Genomic DNA, 23,938 nt, shown 5'->3' with positions numbered 1-23,938 from the left:
GGGCGGGGGGAAGGGGGAGCGGGGGAGAGAGGAGGAACACGCTCTCCTCCGGTGCACACTCTCGTGGTGACTCCGACCGGCAAAGTGCTCGCGTTCGTGAAAGTCCACAGACGACTTTCAGGGTCGTCTGCTCCGTGCGCGCTCGTCGTTTCGTCGTCCCGGCCGAAGAGCCGGCCTCACGCGCTCCACGGGAGAAGGAGCTGCCTCGGCGCGAGAGGAAGAGGTCCTAGCATTGCCGCGTGTTTCGCCGAGGCGCGAGGACCCGCGCGAGGATCCGCGATATTGCCCTCTCCTGGAGGAAACCTGACGGTCAGAGGTAGTGAGAGAAAGAGAGAGAGAGAGACGCCGCTGCGGGGTGACCGTGAGATTCGGGAGGTGTGTCCTTGCGCGAGGAATACAAAGGACTCGGGAAGGTGCGACGGCTCCCCCTTCAAGGATTCGCTCGTGTCCCGATGCCCGATGCGACGTTTCGCTGTTTCATCGAGGGAGTCCCGATTTGGTCCACGACGGGGCCGGTATGAGCCGCTTCTGCTCTCAGAGTCGGTGCGAAACAGCGAGGGGGCCGCGCGACCCGTCGATTCCTAGCTCGTAGTTCGTTCTCTCTGTTCCTTTCTCCCTCGCTCGTCGACGGCATCTCGAAACGGGGATCTCACGGGCAGGATCGGCCCCGATGAGTCCGCCGGGTGCTACCGCCGATCTCGGGGATCCCGGTGAATCCAAGCAGTCGTGGTGACTCTGTGTGCGAGGGCCGCGCGTGTTACACACGTACACGCGCGCGGCGGCCGCCTCGAGGATCGGGCCCGACGGTAGCCGTTGGGCTGGTTCGATAGACGCGAATAATCATAGGTTGGTGCTTGTACGCTTAACCGTGCGTGTCTCAACGCCGCGACGCGCCTACGTTCCTCCTCTCGCGGAGGCCAGAGAGATCGCGCAACGAGAGGGACGAGCTAACGACACCGTTCGTTCGCCTGGAGAAAACAGAAGCCGTGCAATACATCTCTCTCTCTCTCTCTCTGCCGCGAGGAGAGAGATCTTTCGGTCCGAACGTGAGACCCTCAGCCTGCTGTTAATCGTTACGCGCACCGATCTTTAATCAAGAGCCACCCCGTACATACGCGCACACACACACACAGCACATAACGTGGGCGATCAATTTCGGCGAGGCACACGATATCGCTCGATCTTCAAGATTCCGTTCCTCGCGAAGATGACGTCCCGCCTGCGCGGCCCCTCCGCGGTGAAGGACACGCCGAGGGCCGTCCCCTTCGCCAAGGAGCACTTCCACCGCGAGCCGGAAGCGCACTCCGGCCGGCCGTGCAAGAACGGCGGGCGCGGCGGTCGTTATCACTTCGGCATGTCGAAGCATGACAGCAAGGCGGAGCGGAACGGACGGGAATGCGGGAAAGGGGACACCGGCGAGGAGGAGGAGAGCGCGGAGGTGGTCTACAGGAAGAGCAAACAGCAGTTCGCCGCGTGGCAGATCAAGGACATCGTGCAGCAGGACGACGGTGGTGCGAAGAGATCGTCGCGACGGCAGGAGCAGGAGGACAGCTCGCTTCGACAGTTGACGAACGGCAAGTTCAGAAGCGAGCCCGCGAAGCCGGACAAGCAGGATCGGCTGGAGTACCGGGACGAAGGATACGTGGGCTCGTTACCGCGGGAGGATCGTCAACGAGGCGAGTCCGCCGAACGGGAGCTCAACGGCTCTCACAGGTCTAAGAGGAAGGAGCAGCCCCCCTCCTGGGAAGAGGCCGCGGAGTCGCGAGGTCGCGGGAGGTCGTCGAAGGTCATCGGCAAAAGCGGCGACAACAAGGACTGCTTGGCGCAGCCGGTCGACGAGCGGGACATCCTGTTGAAGGAAATCGAGAATCTGGCGGTGGACGGCAGCCAGTCGCCGGATCGCAGGATCCAGGCGATGATCGAGCGGCTGAAGTCGCGGGAGGAGAGCAAGCTGCGCTGCAGGAGGGAGCAGAGATCGGCGAGCCCCGAGAAGGAAGCGCGCGGCAGGACGAGAAGCGACGTCAGGGCCGAGTCCCGGCCGCTCGTCGATCACGCGCTCGATTATCGATCGAACGAACGCAAGAGGCCGAAGGACGATCGCGAGGACGAGCGTAGGCTGCACGGCAGGCCCGAGGAGGACGTCGGCCGCCCGGCGGATCAGAGGTCGAGGAGCGCGGAGAGGCAGCACAACGAGGTCCTGTTCTCCGACAAGGAGCGTGAGTCTCGTAAGGACGACAGTTTCCGGAAAAGGAGCGACACCTACAGCGCCGACAGGCCCCATCGCAGGAGGTCGAGGGAGGACGAGGAGGGAGAGCAGCCGCGAGCGAGGGACGGCTCGAAGAGAAGGAGCTACACTTACGAGGGTCCGCCGGAGGACTTCGACGTGAGAATCCAAAGGTACGAGCGGGCCGTCCTCGAGCCCAGGCGGGACTTGGATACGTCTCGGAGAAGTTCGCCCAAGGAGCCGGTCAGCAGGGAGTCCCTGAAGGAACACGATCGGGAGCCGGTGGGCAAAAAGAATTCCTTCCGGGCGGAATCCAAGAGGGCCGGCAACAAAGACCGAGAGTCCAGTCTGACGAGAAGGACGTCGTTCAAGGATCAGGATAACGACGGTTACAAGAGGCACCTGTCGAAGAGCCCGCTCGAAACCTCCGTCAGGAGTACATACTTCGGCAAGGAGCAAGAAGAGCCGTGTCGCAAGGACTCTTTCAAGGACACAAGCGTGGAGACGGGTAGGAAGACTTTCCTCAAGACGCAAGACAATATATTTGAGAGGACCTACCTGAAGGACTCGCCGCACGATGACGTGGAGCGGAAGGCCCCTCCCAAGGAACACTCGGCTGGCGTCAGCAGGATCGTGCTGAGGAATTTCGATGACGAGTCGGTCAGGAGCAACTCGTTCCGGAACACCCACGAAGATGCCGGCAGGAGGAACTCGTTTAAGGAAAAGAGCCTCGAGTTCGGCGGGATTTCCCACAAGGATCGCGCGAGTGACTCGGAAAAACGGAATAGCTTCAGGGAGGAGGACGAGGAGGGGAGTCCGGGGCGGACGCTCTATCACGATTACGAGAACAACATCGACAGGAAGACCGCCAACGAGCGTTACATCGAGTTCGGCAAGGTGTCCTTCAAGATGCAGGAGGACGAGCTGGGCGCCAGCCCGTTCAAGGAGAAGGACAGCGCGACGGCGGCCATCAGGACGAGCTCTTTCAAGGAACGCGACTCCTCCGCGAAAAGACGCGTCTCCTTGCGCGGCAGAGAGGCGTCCGAGAGAAAATCAGACAGGCACTCGAGGCCGTTGACGCCGCCGGGTCGGCAGGACGAGACCCACGTCGAATCCCACGAGGACGACGGCAAGGAGCCGAGAGGCTTCAAGTCCTGGCACGAGAGCAACCGACTGTTCTCCGCCAAGTACCTGCGGGAGCATAGCAAGCTGCGCGGCGCGCCCGAAGGACGAGTCTCGCCCGAGCGAGGACTCGCGATCCTGCCGGACCCGAGGACCGAGGCACTCGCGAACGATCCCACGGAGGAGCAGCGGGAGGACCGTTTCGGGACGCGCGGCGAACCGGCCGACGAGTCGCCGCGCTTCTCCTCGACCAGCGGCGCCACCATAATCAGGATCCGGTCGTCGGAGGAGCCGGCGGAGAGGTCGCGCCGCCGACGTCGCGTGGAGGTGTGCGCGGTGAGACGGCGCAGGGCGTACGAGGACGAGGAGGACAGCGATGAGGAGGAGGCGGCGGAGGAGAAGGACCGCCGGCGGTGGGCCCTGCCGGGAAGGAACGCCGCCGGCGACGCGACGCCCTCGAGAACGATGTGGAATTACCGCGAAGGGGTATGGCACTTTCATGAGTCAATTGCGTTCGATCGGTCCTTTATGGTACAGAGGCGCGAGGCGATTTTCATCAATCGCTGGAGGAGGTGAGAGACGTCGAGGATGATCGGCCGGTCTCTCCGCTGTCTCTCTCCCTCCCTCTTCCTTCTTCCCCCGCGATCGTCGCCGTCCTGTTCGAATCACACCCGCTCTAATCTCCGGCCGAACTCGGCGTCTCGTCTGTGCGCGCTGTGAATTCAACTGCGAGTCCCACCGGAGTACCATTGTACTCTCTATCTTTCTCTATCTCTCCCCAGCTGTTTCTCCCTTTCTTCCGAACCTTTTGGCATTGCTCGCACTCGAAACGCGCGAACATTCACTCGAGGCGACAGTGAAAATATACCCACCGCTCGGGATCACGAGAGTGAATGTTCGACCGGGACTCTCGGAGGGGATTCTTTATGAGCGAATGTTTCGGTCGATCGGTGAATTTGTCGCCTGCGACGGGAGGTGGAATACATAGACCGGCGCGTAATGTTAATGAGTCGCTGATACTTTTTCTTCTATTTCAATTTAAGATCCCGAGCGGAAATTGAGGATGGAGAAAAAACGTTTGGAATTTTGTCTTCGGTTCGCTGAAATTCGCACGAGAAAGTGCATACCGTTTGTAATGTGTTAACACGCGGTGTAATTAAATCGCTACACGGAGAGAATTTTGTGGTTGAAATTACCGTAAAACTTTGTAACTTAGACAGATCTCGACATTCTTAATTTGTACCGTTGTATTGATACCAGTGAAAATATTCGCTATGTTTCTTGGCGAGATGTAAATGACTGTCTACTGACAGTCTATTCCTGCACTACTCGAAAGTTCGGTAAGATTGAAAGAATTTATACGAAATGATGTTGTAATATTTTCTCCGTGTAGTACTTCCTGATCCTTTATTCTAGCGCGGCACTCATGGATCAAATTGACTTGAGGGAAAAATTCAGTTCCCATTGTTGAATCTTTGCACGTTGTTGAATTATCGCGCGTGTAAACATAAAATTGTTTTCTTTAAGCATGCAACATGTTTGATTCCTTTCGGTATAGAATCAATATACTATCTTTACGTGTACCTTAAATTATTTACTTTAAATATAATGATGGCGTCAAATTTTTCAAATTTACCTTTTGTATATTCAAAACTACCTTTAATATCTATACACTAGGCGAGCACATTGATAAATATTGAAGTAAAAAGGCATATTAGAAAAAGTTGTTAGGTCTCACAGAGCCAATGTGCCAAGCCAAGCAGCAAAGAATAAGTGGTGCCAACAGAAGAATTAACACACTTATCCTTGGACATTAACGTAATACCATCACAGTGGTAGATTACTGCTTTGGCACGTCGTTTCCGTTTCTTTGAGTAACCAACAAATAACGCATCAACAATACCTACGATTAAAAAACCCTAATCACACAGTTACATTACATGTTAAGGCTGTGCCGATATCTGTGTACGTCAGGTTTCAACTCTTCGCTTTCGAATGCAAATATTCACTTGACCATTCCGAATGAAGAAATTCATTCTGTACGAATAAAAAAGTTACTCCACTTTCGGTAGTCCGGCACAGTCGCGTTGCTTTGCGACGTGGAATTTCACTCGATGAAATTTAGAGAGCGTCCCCCTTAGTGATGACTATTACAATGATGAAAAAAACTACATAAAAGTACCCTATTCTTCGTTAAAAAAAATTTTATATGTATGAACTTTTATACATATATACAAATTTTGGTTTCCCGCACTAATAGGGAACATGGTAGAATAGGAAAGAATTTATGTATGAAGAGCAACTATTATATTTCCTCCGTGTATAGCATTTCCTAATCTTTCCGGAGATATTTTATATTTTTATACATATATTTTTATTATATATATATATATATATATATATATATATATAAGGTCAGTATGAAAATGAGAAGATTCGAGTGGAAGGGTTTGCGCGATACCATTCGAACGACACGTAGGACTGGTTTGGTTCGCAGTATTGCGGCTCGTACGCACTTTGAGCGCTTGTTTATCAGCGATTTTCCGCGATCGCGTGGCGAGCGAGGAATGGCATTGTTATCTCTGTTTCTCTCTCTCGGGCGAGTACGCGAGCGACCGAATGCACCGTGTGGAAGCCTTGCGCAACGACGCACGGCCTCGCGCGTTAAAATTGCAATTTGCCTGGAATCTCGCGACGGCCGTTCCACGACGACCGCGCGCGCGCGAGAGAGAGAAAGAGAAGGAGAGTGCGATATGCTTAAAAATTAAGTGGCTACGGACGATAAGTTTCGTAACTCGCGCGAATGAATGCGAAAGCGCGAGAGGCGCGAATTGTGTAGAGAGAGCAACGTGTCATTAAATCCCTCCTGAATAATCGATCTCTTCAATTTTATCCTCCGAACCCCTCGTGCGCACCTGCGAAGCGAGATCGTCTCTCCGATACTCTGTGTAGCTATTTCAAATGTACAGTGGGCTTCAATAAAACCTTAACACTTACCAGGCCAAAACTCACTAATTTATTCTAATCGTTCCCATCGTGTATGAATTCAATAGAATATGATTTATTGAGGGAAAAGGATCAGGTGAAAGGAGTCAAGTCGAGTAGAATTCGAGTAAATCAACGATCTGACGTAGGAATTGGAACTACAAAATTTAGTTAAAAGTGAAAAATTAACGAAACTTAAATATTGTCATACTTGTGGTGTAGATATTTTTCCAACTTTTTTCAACCAAAAAGTCGACTTAATTACATAATACGAGTGATTCTAGTTCTTGTGGTAAGTTAAATGAAACGATAAATATGATCGATAATATGTTAAGTCAATTTTATAATCGTCTAATTGAACTAAATTTTTTAGTTCTATTTTAGCAGAAAATATTTCTTATCGATCTGTTTTTGAACAAATAAAAATCGCGGAAGAACATTTTCGCTAGCGACTATATATGTATGATAAATCTTTACACCGTCACTTTAAAACGTATTTCAAATAAACTATTAAATAATTACTGCAGTATATAAATGATAAGAGTTATCAATACCTTATAAATCTTGATTTTAATGAAGTGAATATATTATGTATGCGAAGCATACAAAAGTCTTAGTCTTTTTTGCAAGCTTCCGCTTTTATTTTCATATAGTCAAATAATTAAGACTTTCGAGTACATTTAATATCTCAAAAGTGCAAAAATCGAGTAGAAAATTTCAGGGTTACAGTCTTGAAATTGCGTTCGTTCAACTCGATTCAACTTGCTTTCGTATTTCCTCACTCATTAATAATTAATTTTTATATTTCAACCTTCAATTACTTATATAATTAGATCGTTATTGCGTGTCCTTATGTTCCATCGATCATTTTTCATAGCGTACGATGCGATATCAAATTGTTCAAAAAACAGCAAATTATCCGAATAATTAACAATCATCATGAATACTTACGTCCATACACGGTACAAACTATTAGAAAGACTATTGAGTTTCTTCGCCTGGTGAATGTTAAGGCTTTACTGAAGCTCAGCGTACTCGCAAAACCGGGCGCTTCTTCGTCTCTCGAACCTCATTCGCGTTTCCTCTTGTTTCCCTTGTTTTTTTTTCTTTCTTTTTTCCGTAATTTCGTCGACCGCAACTTATCGGCTCGCGCGAGTTCTTAACGAATTTCACAACGGTCGCTCCGGCCCCATCCAGGAACGGGCGATTTATAATCTCCATTTATCATCCACGCTTTATTTACGTCCGCGCGCGGGGCGCGCGAATTACGCCTTGCCACGTTTCAATCGGTTTAAGTGAAAGCTAAATACCGGTAGCTGAACGGCCGCTACCACCGTCGCTAATCCTTTAAACGGCAATGACGCAAGGACCTGTCGCGGCCTCGATTGGATACGATTTTCGTGAGACCAATTTCAACGTGCATTACGCTCCATTATGACGAGCGAACACTCGTCGCCGCACTCGCGATCATATCTGCAAGAGAGGGACTCGTGACATTCTCACGATTAACATGGCGGATTAACGGATTCGCACGTGTCCTCGCCTGTTGCCGTGTGATCGCGCAATCCGATTTCGCGTTTCGCGTCGTGGCGCGCGGGTTCAACGGGACTTTTTCATATTAAACAAAGAAAATAATAATTGGCTAAGAAGAAACCAGTTTCAGGACTGCGTAGATTTGCGAACAAACGATTAAGTCAGATCGAATGAACGTTAAATCTCTAACAATTTGACGTAGGAATTTGAATTACGAACTTAAAGGGGGAAAATAAAAAAAAAATCGAAATGTAATTGTACGTTGAAGAAAGAAAGAACGAAGCTTCCAGATTATGCGAATTTTTTTGAATACGGATTAAATCAAATCACAGAAACTTGACGTAAAATGTAAACTACGGCATTAATTAACACTAAATAGTTTAATAAAATTGAAACGTAGATGTACGTGCTGGAAATAAAAAAAAACTAGAGAAGGAAGCCTCCACATTATGCGAATTTTGTTGCAGAAGCGTGTTGAATTGAATAAAAATTAAGTCAGAATTAAGTCATTGAGTGAGATTAAGCATAAAATTGAACATAAGTCGAGTCAGACCGATAATATCTGTCGTGGAAATTTGAACTGTAAAATTCAGTTAGCGGTAAAAGTTTCAATGGAACTGAAAAGCAGTTGTACCTGTTTTGAAACTCGTTAAATTAAGAAATGTCGTAACGCTTTTTTCAACGACTATATACGTATGACACTTTTACACCGTCAGGTTGAAAAGGCATCCGAACGAAAATCGCTGATTAATTACTGTAATATATTAATTCATAATAATCAGTGCTTCGCAAATTGATACAAGTGCTTCCTTCAGTTACGAAAAATTGATCCAACAGTGCGAGCAATTCTACCTCTTAAGTAAATTATACGTTCATTAATGTTTCGGATAAACTTCGTGATCGCCTCGTTGAACTTAACCGTCAAACTTGATCTCTCTTTTTTTTTTACGCATAAACTAAAGAACACGGAGGATTCTGCCGAACAAATCGGCCCGCGATTAGTCAATTCGTGGCGTGTGGCGGACGCGCTGAAATCGAGTTCGTTCAACTTCGATTTGAGCCGACCGATCTTCTTTTACAGTGCGGCGCGTCGTCGCGGAGTTTGTCAATTTGTAGCCGAGCACGTAGCACAACGTGCACGCAGCTTTTCAGCGGTGACTTTCGCAATCGCCCAGGTCTATTGGTCAACGCGTCATGCAAATGTCAGCAGGCCGCCTACGAGCCAAGTGGCCAGTATCGCGCGTAGGACACGGTCGTTATGGATAACGTCTCTTCTCGAGAGCGGGCTGTCGGTACGGTAAAAACGCGGCCTTTGTCCGCGCCATAATCGATCGGCATCGCCGTCGTCAAAAGGCCCGTGGATTCGTTCGAATCGATCCAACCCAAGAGCCGTGGCGTGAATTCAGCTTGGTCTCGCGCGTTACTTAGCCGGTCGAATGCGGAAGTAATTTATTAATTGAGCGGTTGCGATACGAGAACTTTCACACATTTTTCGGTACACGCGCGACGAAACGAACGAAAGGTTTTCCAGACTTTCCCTTCGCGCTTGACTTTTCATTATACACGCGGGGAATTCTCCCGGTTGAATAATACCATTACTTGATATTTAAGAAATGTATATATATATCATGCTGGTCGTGAAAATTATCACAACTTGAATCGCACAACTGAAATATATTGTTATATATATGTGTTAAAGCCGACGTTTGCGTGTCGACAATGAAAAATTTGTATTGGAAGGAAAGAATTCGGCGAAAAAACTGAGTCTCATAATAATACGAATTTTGTTGCATTGCAATCGAGTCAAGTTGATTCAAAATTGAGTCAATATAAAATAGAGTAAAACTGAATACAAGTTCCACGTCGCACGTCAACAAATTGACGTGCGAATTTGAACTGCAATATTTAGTCGATAGTAAAAAGCTTAATAAAACTGAAAAATAATTATAATCCGCGGCTCTCATTATTTTTGAACTACATTATTTTTGTAATTTGTATTTCACGATACCTTTATATTCTAAATTTGAGGGTGTTGAAGTAGATCCAATTTTCGGAAATTTCGTCGCCATATCGCCATACTGGATCCATTTTGAATTATAAAAATGTGATAGCTAGGATTTGAATTCAGCGACCACGCAAACCTTTAATAACATGCATGATGTGAAGATTCGCCTGCTTCCCGAATTACCCGACTGAAAGTTAAATGAATGGAACAACTCAAGGTCAAATTTTTTTCCATCAAAATCTCTCTCGCGATTACAACTTCGAAGAAACGAAATTTCGATATCTCACTTCTGGATCGAAAGATATTCAAATGTATTAATTAAAATTCGAGATATCGTACGTACATAATGCAATTGAAAATCAAATTTTCGTTATTCATGACGATACACGTGTCCGTGTGCGTGTTTTGATATTGAATCATATTCGACCATCGGTCGGTGACAATCTCACAGCAATTAATTGACAGTTTATTCGGATATATCTTCCAAACAGAAGGTTAAGTAAAACTTCTCGCACGTCCTTGACATTTCTTCAACGCTACAAGCCCCAACGGATTGCTGTAATATCAATTATTTGGATATTACGAATGCTAATTCCTTCAGAAAAATTCTCACCGCAGGCTCTTCCGGAGAGACGAGAATTCCCGTGATCACAAGTGCAATCGCTCGATGTGAAAATGCTTTTAAGACTCCGAATGCGGGCAAGGCGGCCTCCTAATGACGGATTCGCTAAAACCGCGATCGAGCGAAAGTACGCGGCGCGGCGGCCGAATCAAACCAGAATCGCGAAACCGCATTCCCGCTACGATTTCGTGTCACGGTAACGGCGCGCCGTTTATTCCTAACCGCGAACGATCGCGATCATTTTCCACGATGTCCGCGATGGTATCTATCAACTCAAAATAAGTAATCCATATTCTTGAGCAACGCTACCGCGACACCGATAGCGACCACCGTTTAATCGCCTCGCGAGTCATTTTCGCGGGAAAATCGCGTGAACAAACGTCTCTCCTTCGCGGAAAGGCTCGCTTCTTCCGAAGAACACGCTCTCGCACGATCTCGATTGAAATCCCCTGGCGTGCTGAGGAAATAATGTTTTGCATTTGAAAATTATTGTATTTAAAAATGATTTTACATGAAAAAATCACATACACACGGAGGAAAACTCAGTCCTATAACTGACCGAAGATCAGTCGAGAACTCGGTGGCAGGAATTGACCGTCCTATCACCGCGAGAGCTGAGAACATTCGTGTGGACGAATCAGCTGCGTTAAAACTCGTACGAGACAACCGAGGGCGATTAACCGAGCGCGATCCTCCGCCGGCAATCTTTCTCGTTCCCATAACCGAGTTTCCATCCGGTTTTCCGGTGCAAGCGGAAAATTCAGTTACATCACCGCGGGGTCGTTCATTTCCATGCACGTCCCTGCCTTCGCTCCGCGCGGATTCGCCTTGACATCGCGAAAGAGAGAGCGAGCGGTCCATCGATCGGTGAGTCAGGACGAAAAATATGTTAATTAGCCGGCGGCGAGCGCGCGCTCTCGGCCGACCGGGCCGTCATTATTCCGGGATCGCTATATATAGACAGCTAGAGACAGATTGGCCGGCACATTTTCCAACGCCCGGGTACGCACTCGTCTACTCGATATTTGGCGATGAGGTCGGCGCGAGTGGATCCACGTGGGCGGACTGACCATATATGTCGGCGGGAAGGTTCTTGAACGCATCAACCTCTCGCGCCTCGAGCTTTCCATCGCGCTTCCTCTTCTTCTCTCCTCTCTCTCTCTCTCTCTCTCTCTCTCTCCTCCGCTCTTTGTAGACATACCGATGTGACTGTGTGGACCGGGGTCGCTCGTAAGTCCGACCGGCGCAAATAGCGCCCGATAAACACACCCTGAGGCGGCTCTTTCAATCGTAGGAACGGGGGGGATTTTCTTTCTCTCACGGACGGACCCTGGCTGATCCTCTCCTTCTTTCTCGCCGCACGACGGTCGGCGTATCTTCTCGCGGGAATCGTTTCCGTGGATTTTACGATGCTTTCTTCCCGCAAATGTCCGCACGGTTCTTCGCTCGACCGATGGGAGCCGCGAGGAAAGGCCGAGGAAAGCCGGACCGGCCGAATATTGGCACTGCGTGCGATTTCGAATGATCGGAAGGATGATAATCTCGAGGCGAACTTAGGCGATGTCTCGAGACCATCGAGTGTTCTTTCTCCGCCTTGAATCACCCTTGAGTCGCTGTTCTCACCCGAAACCTTGTATTTTTAATCTGAATATCGAAATTATTTTTTTATCGATTTTACATTGATATTGTGTACATACTTTATATTTCATATTACACCGACATCGCATCAGAATTCGCAGTACTATTATTTTACCGGTATTATGAAAGTTTCAGTATGATATCGGTCGTCCAATACCGGCATTTGGATAAATCGGTTCATTTTTGGTTGTCGTACGGATGATGTTATACGATGAAAAGTATCGGTATAAAAGCGGCATTGAGTCGGAATCCCCTCTAAGTCTGAGCGGAACATTCACTTTTGCGATTTCGAGTGACAATATTTTCACCATTACCTCGGGTGAAGATATCGCTAGTTCTCATTCGTTTTAAATTGGAGCTTCCGCTCCAAGAAATCTAGACTGCGGCCCAATTCACGCTTTCAGCGCTACGAGCGTCATTTGATTTTTCTTCGGCGTCTAACAAAGGTAGAATGACGTTTATAGCGCTGTAAACGTGAATCGGGCCGTATAGACCGTTATAGCCTTAAAGAGTATCTTTCGTTACCTTTTCCTCCGTTCGTTTTGAGCGCACTTTCGCCGAATTACTTTCGAATAATTAATTTTCGCCCACGGAGTCCGTTATCCTAATTAGAATAAGATCAGCCGCTCCGGTGGATCGCGTTCCTCTTCGGAGGATCCGCGGCATCTCATCAGTGCGATCCCCGCGACGTAAGCAAGATGAATAAAGGCGTCGTCGAAAATACCAGTGGCCGCTTTTAAAAACGGCGACCGGTGACTAATGCGTGACGAAACGGCTATTATTTATGTTTCTCGGGGCTTGAGCGATCTCGGCTTCCAGGGCGTGTGAGGAAATCGATGTATTATTAATGTTCCTCGAACGAAGACGGAGTAATGCGGGTCGATAGTTGCAGCAGGAGCGATCGGTAATAGCTACGGCGATAATGTAACACCGCTATTACATCCTGCCCGGCTCGTCGATTTATTTAATGAGGAAAGCGTCGATGAATGAGCTCGGCATCGTTCGTTCGCTCGCTCCTGCGGCCTGAAAGTCTCGAAAGTCTTCGACACTAAAGTTCCGGATGTCGTCTATCTGGCGCGACGCATCCTTAACGCACGAGATTGTCCATTTTCTCTTTTCTGTAATCGAAGTTCCCGTGAAATCTTTCCTCAGACTTTAAAATACACCCATATAAAGGCAGGTTGACAATTTTACATATAACAAATATATATGTATATATTTTTTAAGATATATATATATATATATATTTATTTTTCTTTTTTTAAGAAATAAGTTGTGCGCTATCTTACGTCGGGGCGCTGTCATTTTGGCTGCATCACATCGTATCGTATTAATCGACCATCGTAAAACAAACCATCAAAGCTTGAGAATTAGCGTCCTTAACGTCTGACCTCTCCCACTCTAGTGTCTGTTAGAGGTCGAGCACCGACAATCCGGCGAATATGGCATTTGTTATTCTTGTTCTTCGACGGCTGGCACGCACTCCAGAGCGGTGAGGTCGATCGACGGTAATTTTCGAGCTTACCAACTATATATCTCGTTCCTCGTCCTATTGAGCATATTTCACACATACACCGAGTATGTATCGATACTTTATAGACAAATAATAGTGAGATATCTTGATTTGGCACATGATATATAAATTTAATTTTACAGTCGGTTTTAATTTGGCTATCTATAAGAAGCGACTTATATCACCATTTAAATACCTACTTAACGCTTTATAAATAAATAATAGAAGGAGACACTTTAATTTGACAGGTGATGCATAAATTTAATTTTACCGTTAGTATAATTTGACTAGACTTTTGAGAGGAAATTTATATCGACAGAATGTATTGCAACCTTAAGCATTTTTTATGTTTCGTCACTGATCAATATCTACGAAGGACAATTCACTAAAACGCATTTCGCTGAAATAAAATCTCCAAGAGTTTGAATTCACGAAAATAAATTTCACTAAAATTCATTAACTTGCGTATAACATAGGGAGAATTTTACTAAAGAATATTAGCATTTATAAACCGAAAAACACCGCATTAGTCATTTCAAGATACATTCGTCATATCGGAAAAGTTTCGAAAAATTATAAAAAAAGTTAGTTATTGCTTCTTATATCGTCAGATTAAAGAAAATATCTGAATAAACTAACTAATAAATTACACACTGTGATATATAAATTTTGACTTTAGCGTAAGAATAAATTCTTTTCGTTATATGAATAACAATTTTTTTTTATTATGATGTATGTGATGTGATTATTCGACAAAGATTCTTTTCGTGTACGGAATATTAAATATTCACCTATATAGGCACACGTACACATAATGAAACTCGGAAAAATATTCGAAAAAATAATCAGGCTTATTTGATCATAGTCGGCGTGCGTTTCCCGATAGATTTTCATGTCGCAACGATTGTTATTACGAGTTATTATTAGCGACGCTCATTAGCGGTTCATCGTTCGCTTACGAATGAGATAAACACGTCGCTGTGACATAACAAGGCTGGCGCAATTAAAAACTTTTCCCAATTACACGCGGCGCGTCGTTTCGCGAGGACCTTGTCCTCGTTCGCACGTGTCAGCGCGCGTCACGCGTATGCGAAATGACGCTGTACTTTCCCGCGTTCCTCTTCCCCGCCTCGAAGAGACGCCCGAATCGGAATGTTATTCAGCCTAATCGATACCTGATTTTGAAAGGATAGCAAGACAGGATAGCAAGATATTTTAAATTCCAGTAGACTGACTAATCGATACCTGATTTTGAAAGGATAGCAAGATAGAATAGCAAGATATTTTAAATTCTAGTAGACAGTAAACAATTTTATCGTCACATTAACATTTTATTATTATCATCATTATTATTACTATTACTATCATTATTATTGTATTGTTATTGTTGTGACTGATTTTAATTTCATTGTCATGTACTATATATTAGACACATTGTTGTCAAAGTTAAATAGACATGCAGCTTTAATATTGATGTCTCAATGTTTGTTTACGTCTTACTGCTTTAATTGACGTAATTATACTACATGCATATATATATATATATATATATATATATATATATATATATATATACTACATGAATATATATATACTTCTTATCACGCGGAAAATGAATTATTATTTTTATCATTACATTACTATTGTTGCGACTGTTTCTTTCATTTCATTTTATTTTCATCTTATTTTTATATACGCAGACTGAGTCATTTAATATATCCATGTAAATTCTCCATATAAAAGTATTAGGATATAATTATTGAAAAATTAATATTTTTCAAGATATTTTGCTTTTCATTCTGATGTGTTTCAGTACAAAATATAAAATATCCCATAAAATATGTACAAAGAAATCGGTTTGTGTTAAAATAAAAACTATATGATTCTATTAAAAAAATAAAGTTGATCTTAAAATGACGTTGAAAAATGCGATAAGGGTAATTCAAAGACACGATGGTATTTTCTTTCAAAACCAAACAACTTTTACTTCGGTCCTTTATTCGTTTAATGCATATTTTTTGAGTTATTTTTAAACGAGGTATTAAATGATTCACCCTGAATACGTTTGCATATACATACATACATTGTTGTCAAGGTTAAATGATTATAACAGTTTTAATGCTGACGCTTCGTCTTTTATTTACGTTTTATTACTATAATTAACGTAATCGCACCACATGCATATCTTTTATCATGCAAACAATATAGTTATTAATACTATTATCATTATTGTCAACATCATCATCATCATCATCATCACTATTATCATGAGTATTATATTGTCATTATTTCCAAAATATTATTTACTGTTGATTTATTATTTTATTATTACATTATTGTTATTTTACTTAATTATTCGATATAATTCATTATATATTAATTATATATATTATATAATTTCATGTTATTTTACTGTATTATTCGATATAATTCGTGTATATCGAAAGAACGTATCGTAATTCTTGAGATCCCGAGTCTATTATTCTTAACCGCCGTATTACCGGCCGGAGGGATACGATTGCCTCAAGTTCATTCGCTTTTCAGGGCGTCCTCATCACGGACGTGGAGGAAGGGCAGCCTTGTTTACAATGCAGGGAAATGTGTCCCGGATTTTCGCCGCACGCATGGAGGTGAGTGGTCTCCGATTTGAGCGTAAACGAGAGTCTTACAGCCGGCAGACGACGCTCTGAGAATTCAATCTTCGACGCCGCGTCTCACGTCGATCCCGCTTCGAGCTTCCGTCGTCGGGCCTCCCGATCCGAAACCGCGACGAGCGCGACTGTTTTTATCGCGTTATCGCGGAACAATCCGTTCCGCTGTCCCTGATGCCGCGAACACGCGGAGAAAAGGCCTGCCGGGCGTAGATCGGGCGAAATCGGATTGTCGAATCACGCTGGGCCTGTTAACCGCACGATGTATCCATTATCCCGGCAGCGTAACTGAGCAGCGGCTGAAATTACCGCTCGGTAATTACCTGCCGTGACTTACGGCCCAGCAATGCGGTAATAGCGAATTAATTGCCCCGGGGCCGCGGGGGGGACAGCGCGGAGGCGGGGCCGCCTTCCAGCATCTCTCCGCTGCGAGGAGAAAGGCGGACCCCGCCGTCGTGTAGTGCATTTATGGCATGGAGATGGATTCACAGTTATATCCCGCCTAAGGACAAGCCGAAGCACACGGAGGAGAGTCGTGTGCGCCGTGCGGCGATCCCCGCGATAATCGACGGCAAGATATTCGTCGCGGATTCGCGGACAGACACGCTGCACCCCTCTATTGTTGCGGCTGTGACTGTGGGAGAATGCGGGGACATATCGTTTTGTTGATTTCTTTTTCACCGATAACACGCACTCAGTGTGATATTAATCAGACACAGTAGAGGAATGATAAGAGTCGATGGTAACAGTCAAACATGAGTAAATATAGTAGGTTGAGTAAATTCAATTTATATATGGTACATATATATATAAAACTGATGTTTCCTTCGTATTGAAATTTAAAGAGAAACTTACTTCTTACTTTACTAGAATGATTTAATATCCGACTAACTCGGTGTCTCAGTTGTATTTAATCTTCATTCTCTTAATAAAGAATGTATTAATTTTATAATTTACTTAACTGAGGATAATATAAGATAAGCAAACTTTGAATAATAAATATGAGATAAAGCAAATTTGGAATAATAAGTATGAGATAAAGAAGATTGATACGTAAATATAAAAGTTAACTTTTTCTATTGATCATTTTTTTAAAATTATTATTTTACATTAGCATTGAAAATTTCAACAGGATTTGTAGATTCAAAGGGAGTGAAAGTGCCGTAAACGATTATTTCCGCGGATTTGCCATTGGCACTGTCCGGCTTCAATTCAGAAACGTAATTTACCTAGTTATATAGTATTTATCTAAAAAGAAAGTGAAATAAATCTTGAATCATTTGCAAAGAGTCACTTTTCTCCTTTAAAAATACTTTCCGCATATGAAAAAAACTATTTTTAACAAAATTCAGATACTCGGAGAAATGTTATAATATTATTCGCCAGGCATGACGGATTAAAATCACATTCATTGAACGAAAAGTCAAAGATTGTTTTTCATATTTACTTCACACGGGTTGAACGTATCGCTAATATATATGCGATACGCCGATAATTAACGCGTTGAACGTCATAAAAGCACCACTATCCGCGATTGTTAGGCCCGACATCTCGCGTGACTCGGCCTCGTCGTATAAATATTTATCTGTGCGTTACAGGACAAAGAGGATAGAAACTGATCACTCCTTAGCGACTTTGTGACGGGACGAAAGGCCGTAAAGAACTTCCCTCGGCGTACGAAAAAATGCTGGCCGAGGATTTACAGTTAGAGCTACGTGTTTTACGTGGAAACGCTCGTTAATGTCGCGCGAAGGGGAAAAAGGATGAACGGTGGCCGGCCGAGAGTGTAAAGTCGATGACGAATCGGCGCCGTATCCTCGGCGCGCCCCGCGCCTGTCGGAAATTAGTCTCGTTAGGCGTGAGAAAGAACAACAGGCCCGTGTGTGTGTGAGCGAGCGATTATTACAGCCGAGGCCGCAATACGTATGGGGGGACAAGCGCTGTAAAAATAAATCGTCGACTTTTACGGGCGCGACGCGCTTTTTCGTAAGAGATCGTTCTTCTCGCGCACGCGCGCACGCGTCTCACCTTCTTAACTGGGAACGATCGGCGACCGCCGATCGGCGATCGCTGCACAACTGGTCTGAAAATCAAAGCTTTCGGCGAAAAATCGGAATTTCGACGAAAATGACTTTCCCATGCGCGGAAAATATTTTCAAAGAAGAAAGGCGACCCCTTGTAAGCGATTCCAAATTTACTTCGCTTTCTTTTTAGATAAATGCAAAGTAACCCGATTTTCTCGTAATGAAGATCGCAACCAAGAAAGGGTGAAATTTATCGGACTCTTTCCGTGTTCCCCCCCTTCATTTCCCGTTCCGTTGCGGAACAAAATATTCTCCTTCCGATCTTGACGGATATCCCTTTGACGTTCGATCGGTCAACAATGACAACCGCTGGTTTTGGTTAAAAAAAAATAATACAAGACGAGGAAGACGATAACTCCACAACGTTACGTTTTTTTTTTTACGTTTTCTTTTTTCTTCGATTATTTGCGCACGTGTCGCACTCGCTTGTCGTCTTCAGCGGGACATGGATGAGCAAATAAATTATCATACACGTATAACGCGCGGTCCGAAAATAAGTAACAGCTTCCGCGACGATCCGTATGTCAATGATGCGCGCAATAAAGTTACGCGCCAGAGAAATCTCGCGTGTGTCTTCGGCTGCCGTACGAGAAGAGTGTAAAACTGCGAGTGTCCTTGGGCGATCTGGCGTTCGTTCTGAGCGTGATACCCGGACTAATTTACGGTAGCAGCGATTCGAAGCAAGAAGCACCCTCGCCGCGGCCACCGTCGGGCAGATTCAGGGCGCGGCTTCGCAATCTCGTGGGATTCCGCTATCGATGAGAAGGTTCGCCGACGGCTCCTCGAGAGATACCACGTGCTCTGGTATTTACAGAAGATGGATTTTCACCTGTCCTTGCAACGTTAGAGATTGATTTTATGGGAATATAATTTCTCATAAAAACCGAGCTATCCATGATGCATTTTCCTTGCGAAAATTTTGTTCGTGTGTGTCCCGACCGGACGCGCCATCGAAGCCCCGCTTACTAATGCAATAGTTAAATTATCGTATCGTTCATCTCGTCGATTTTGCACCACGGAGATTTAATTATTGTATGAGATGAACGAATCTAAGTCCGTATCTTCTTTGCGAACTTTGAATTTCGCGACTGTGATATCGAGATATGCTTTTAAAGCTTAAAGTTCGATAAATGCGGATGTTTTCGTGATCGTTATTTTCCCTTTTGACGAATAATATTCTAATTTTGCCTTTTGTAGTTTATGGTATGATTGCCATTGATTGTACCACTCTTGATGCAAAATTCTTCTTAATTTATTTTTTTAAATTAATTTATATTTATTAATTTTTTTAAATTAATTTATATTTATTAATTTAATGTATTATCGTTTTGATAAAAAAATGCTTAAATGTAACGCAAAGCACTTTTCTTCTTTGAAAAGTATTAATTTTGTCTTCGCAGAAAGTTCTAACTCGACCAATGTTCGGATTTTCAAGACGATAAGTTAATATTTTTGCAAAGTTCGAAGAACCGCCGCTATTTAGATTTTGTTCTGAAGCATGAAAAAGATGGATTAGATGTTCATAAATCTTATATACTCCTTCGTTTATGCCTGTTTATTAGTTCTTGAGCGGTTTATTATGAGACGATGAACTAATAGACGTAGTTTCGTCCACATGGTTAGAATAAAAATCTCCTGATAGCTTGAAAACTCTTTCTCTCTTTCTCTCTCTCTCTCTCTCTCTCTCTCTGAAACTATGATCGGTTCTTCTTTGTGAAATTTTCTAGAATTTTATCAGACTTTTACCATCTTGAGGATAGATTTTTACAAAATATTCGTAATGAATGTCGCACCTTCGAATTGATTTGACCGATTGAATTTGCACTTCCTTCGAAACGTAATCAATCAAGCCCTCTGAGTTGTGAAAAATTTTTTAATGTTAAATTACACTTCATCACTTCCCGTAGTTTTGCACACTTAAGTCAAGTACAGACTAGTTGCGTATCCTTTTAATACAACAATATATCATAAAGTGATATATATATAAATAATTAATTTACTCTCATCCTTTCGCTTTTTCATATCTACCAGAACTAAGTGAGTCACGGATGTTTGTCATTCTAAAAAACATGGATTGTGGTTAAAACAAGTTCACGAAACCCTGCAAGCCATTAACTTTCAACTAAGTTCAATTAAAAAAAAATTCCCAACTTCACCCGGTTATCTATCCCTTTTATAAACAGCTCCTGCGTCGTTCATATTTATCACGTAGAATAACAAAACAGAGATACAAAAAGAAATACGAAAGAAATGATGAAAATTTGCTCGGAACGTCACGTAAATTGCAATGGCACGAAGAGCCGAGGGTAACTTTCGGTAAACTAGTCGCTGCATCGATATAATAACGGGATATTGAAATCACCGCACAGTGTATACTTAGCGATTAATTCAACAACGCAGTACGCTTGTTCCGCGAATGCAACGACAAAAAATCCCCGTCACCGACTGTCTCAGGTCGCGATAGTCATGAAAGTCTACCTGGGTAGACCTTAGATCATAATTACGGGATTATCTCGCGACCTCTGCGACACACATTCGACGTGCACGCACCGTCTCGTGTGTCATGCATGCGCGCAATACACATGCGCGTCGCGCATACGCGCTCATGCGCGCGCGCGCGCGATGAAACGCGCGACGGGTCGTGAGTCACTGTTGCGCGGGCCAGCTCGCTCTCTCGCCTGCATCGCGCGGCTGCTTCTCGCGCTGGACACGGGCGTGGGAGCGCACGTGCTCCGGCGATATATGCGGTGGCAGTGCAGGGTCGGTGGCGGGCCGCGTCGGCACACGATACACGTCCCGATTCGTCGACTCGGTCGACCGTCGCCAACGACGACACGCTTCTTCCTCGGCACCTGTCGCCGTCGCGACGCGTCGTGCCTGCTCCAAATTCCCGGCCGGTCGAATCCGCGCGAAGATTCGCGCGCGCATTCCGAAGCGGGCCGTCTCTCTCCCTCCCTCTCTCTCTCTCTTTTGTTGGGGACGAGCGCGAACGGCGTCTCCTCGAGAGTGATCCGTCCGTTTCTTCTTTTTCTTCCTTTTTACCTTTCCTCGATTCAAACGGAAGTCGTGGACGGTTGCGTGATGAAGAGTAATGACGATTGTCGGATTTTTAGACGACGGCTGACGACGCGACAGTGCGATGTTCGTAACGGGGAAAGGTGTTGTGTGTTGTGGTTCGTGACTGTGGCGCGATTCATGTGAGGTGGATTGGTTTTCTGATTTTCCGTGGGGCAGGTAGGACCGAAGTATGGAGAAGTTTTCAAGCGAGCGGAGTGAATACTTATTATTATCGGGGCTCCCGACGGTTTGCTCTTGGCTAAGGGGGTGAAGAATTCGGAGCGATCTCATAAAGTAACGGTTTCGACACGAATCGGACGGTCGTCGCCCATCGTTGAAAAGTTACAGCTGCTTAATCTGCGACGTATTATTCCTTTCTAATATCGGAAAGAAAATGGAACGCACTTTATACTTAATCCTCCGTAACGTCATATTACTTGACAACTACGTGCTTTATATCTATATTGTTTAAATTTGATTTCATTTATTTACCACTGTCGCGACTTTAACGCATTAATATTGCCATCGAACGGTTCGTTTACAACAATTGTCAGTTCCTGTTTCTTATAGTGTTCATAGTGTGTATGTTATTTAAATATTATTGCAAATATTTATAAATTGAAGTGATAAATGTATATAAACTTATACGTATATTAATATATCAATGATAAATTAATAAATATATTTATGTAATGTATATAAATATCATATAATTACTTATAAATTGGGATTTAACTATTAATTTATATCGCACGATCGACGTTTGCTATTTTTCTACCGCATCATTTCTTCCCGGAGCGGAAAAGATATAGAGGGTTATAAAGGTACTCCAATGCGCATTATTTTATTTGAAACTCAATATATTCATTCGACACATTAACGTGCGTTTTCTTCATTTAAAAGAGCTCACACGCCTGACCTATCGCAACATAAAGCGTAGAAGCAGCCACCGCGATTTACTTTGCGAACACTCGTGCGGAATTGACCCAATCATCGCGGTCGATCGAAAGATCGTCTACGTTCGATCTAAAAATAGGTATCATTTGAAACGTCATGCGCATCGAATATCGAAGAAATGAGTATCGATTAAAGCATTTCTACAACTGTGTCATACGATTTGTAATTTCTTTGTCGTGAAAATTTCAGTAAATTTGAATAAATTTGATTAAATAAATCTAATTTTCGTAATTGTTCGCAAATTAACAGTCGATATTACGCGAAGAGTTTTTTGTCGTTCTTGAAAGGGAAAGGATGAAGGAACATCGGCATGCGAGTTGCCACGTGTACGTTGATTTGTGTTTCCTTGTGTTCGCGCAAAATGCAACAGGTGAGATCAGCTGACCACGTGACCGTCACTATCGCCGTTTAACGACTTCCTGAAAAAATAACGTATTATGACACGGCGAAGGCAACAATGTTGTTATCAACTAGTCCGTACATAAAAGTTGTTAGTTCCTGCTTCTCACGCCATAGTGGGCATTGTTTAAGAATTATCTCGTAAATACGTATAAGTTGAAGTTTAATTGCCAATTTATATCCCACGATTAATGTTTAACCTCTCCTGTTATACCATTTTTTTCTACATTAAGCAGAACAGATTAGTTTACAGAAAGTTAAAAATAATCTCGCGTTATCTCGCCTCTTAAATGACACTCTCGCACGCGTAAGGAAAGAATAAGCGAGAAATATATTCATCGAAATAAGCAAGAGTAAAAATACATTTAATTGTTTATTTAAAATTGTATATTTAAAACACATTTATATATTGAAAATCTACGTTTAAATATATTTTGTCAATTTAATAACACGCGCCGATAACAGTATATTTTATACATTTCACTAAACAGTATATACTTACCAATGTTTCTACGGAGAAACACCTCCTTTTGATCGGTCTCGCGCCGCGATGTGCGATAAACGTCATTCTGCACATGTCGTAAACCGCGGAGGAGAAAGGGAGCGAGAGACTAAATGTTCACGAGGAAGATAGATTCGCGCCGTCTCCGGGACCGCTACTGAAAGACTCGTCTGATTCTTGTTCCTCCCGTCTCTCTGCTCGCATCCTTTCGCGCACAGAGCAACGTGCCACTGTAACACGCCTCGCGAGCAACTTCTGAGTCCGCTATTATCCACGTGAACTCAACCGCGCAACCGTTAAGATCCATTTGCTCGCGCACGCGTCTTTTCCGGGGGAAAAAGCTGGGTTTTAATGCGCTTTTATACGCGCAGCGATGCGTTCGCGACTCGCCGAGGATATTTAACATGTCAACCGCCTGGTTGGTTTTCGTCGGTCGTACGAGAGCTCAATTGATGATGAATTACCGGAAGACACGATATGATAAATAAATCGCGTTTGGCAAATTGATCGTTCAAACGTTTATCTTTCGTCTCGTTTTATGGCCTCCCATTGATCGTGCGATCAATCTTTAGGTGCAATTAATTACACCTTATACGTAATTTAATATCGCGACGTTTATGTGTTTATATATATATATATATATATA

General features: G+C 44.3%; 1 protein-coding gene across 3 annotated transcripts in view; it reads left to right on the top strand.

Moving 5' to 3' along the window:
- Positions 1-23,938, top strand: part of LOC106740603 (four and a half LIM domains protein 2) — a 214,291-nt gene that overhangs the window by 41,956 nt on the left and 148,397 nt on the right. Inside the window, exons 1-2 of one of the 3 annotated variants that reach the window (XM_014611795.1) lie at positions 557-3,832; positions 16,187-16,272. In XM_014611795.1, the coding sequence (XP_014467281.1) occupies positions 1,208-3,832; positions 16,187-16,272 (2,711 nt within the window). In that variant the 5' untranslated portion in view covers positions 557-1,207. Of the gene's footprint in view, positions 1-556; positions 3,833-16,186; positions 16,273-23,938 lie in introns of those variants that run through there. The other 2 variants (XM_014611794.1, XM_014611801.1) reach the window with 2 other exon arrangements.

Source organism: Dinoponera quadriceps, unplaced genomic scaffold (genome assembly GCF_001313825.1).
Source record: "Dinoponera quadriceps isolate SergipeBrazil2010 unplaced genomic scaffold, ASM131382v1 scaffold278, whole genome shotgun sequence".
NCBI classification, from domain to species: Eukaryota; Metazoa; Arthropoda; class Insecta; order Hymenoptera; family Formicidae; genus Dinoponera; species Dinoponera quadriceps.
This window is presented reverse-complemented; position numbering and strand designations above follow the sequence as displayed.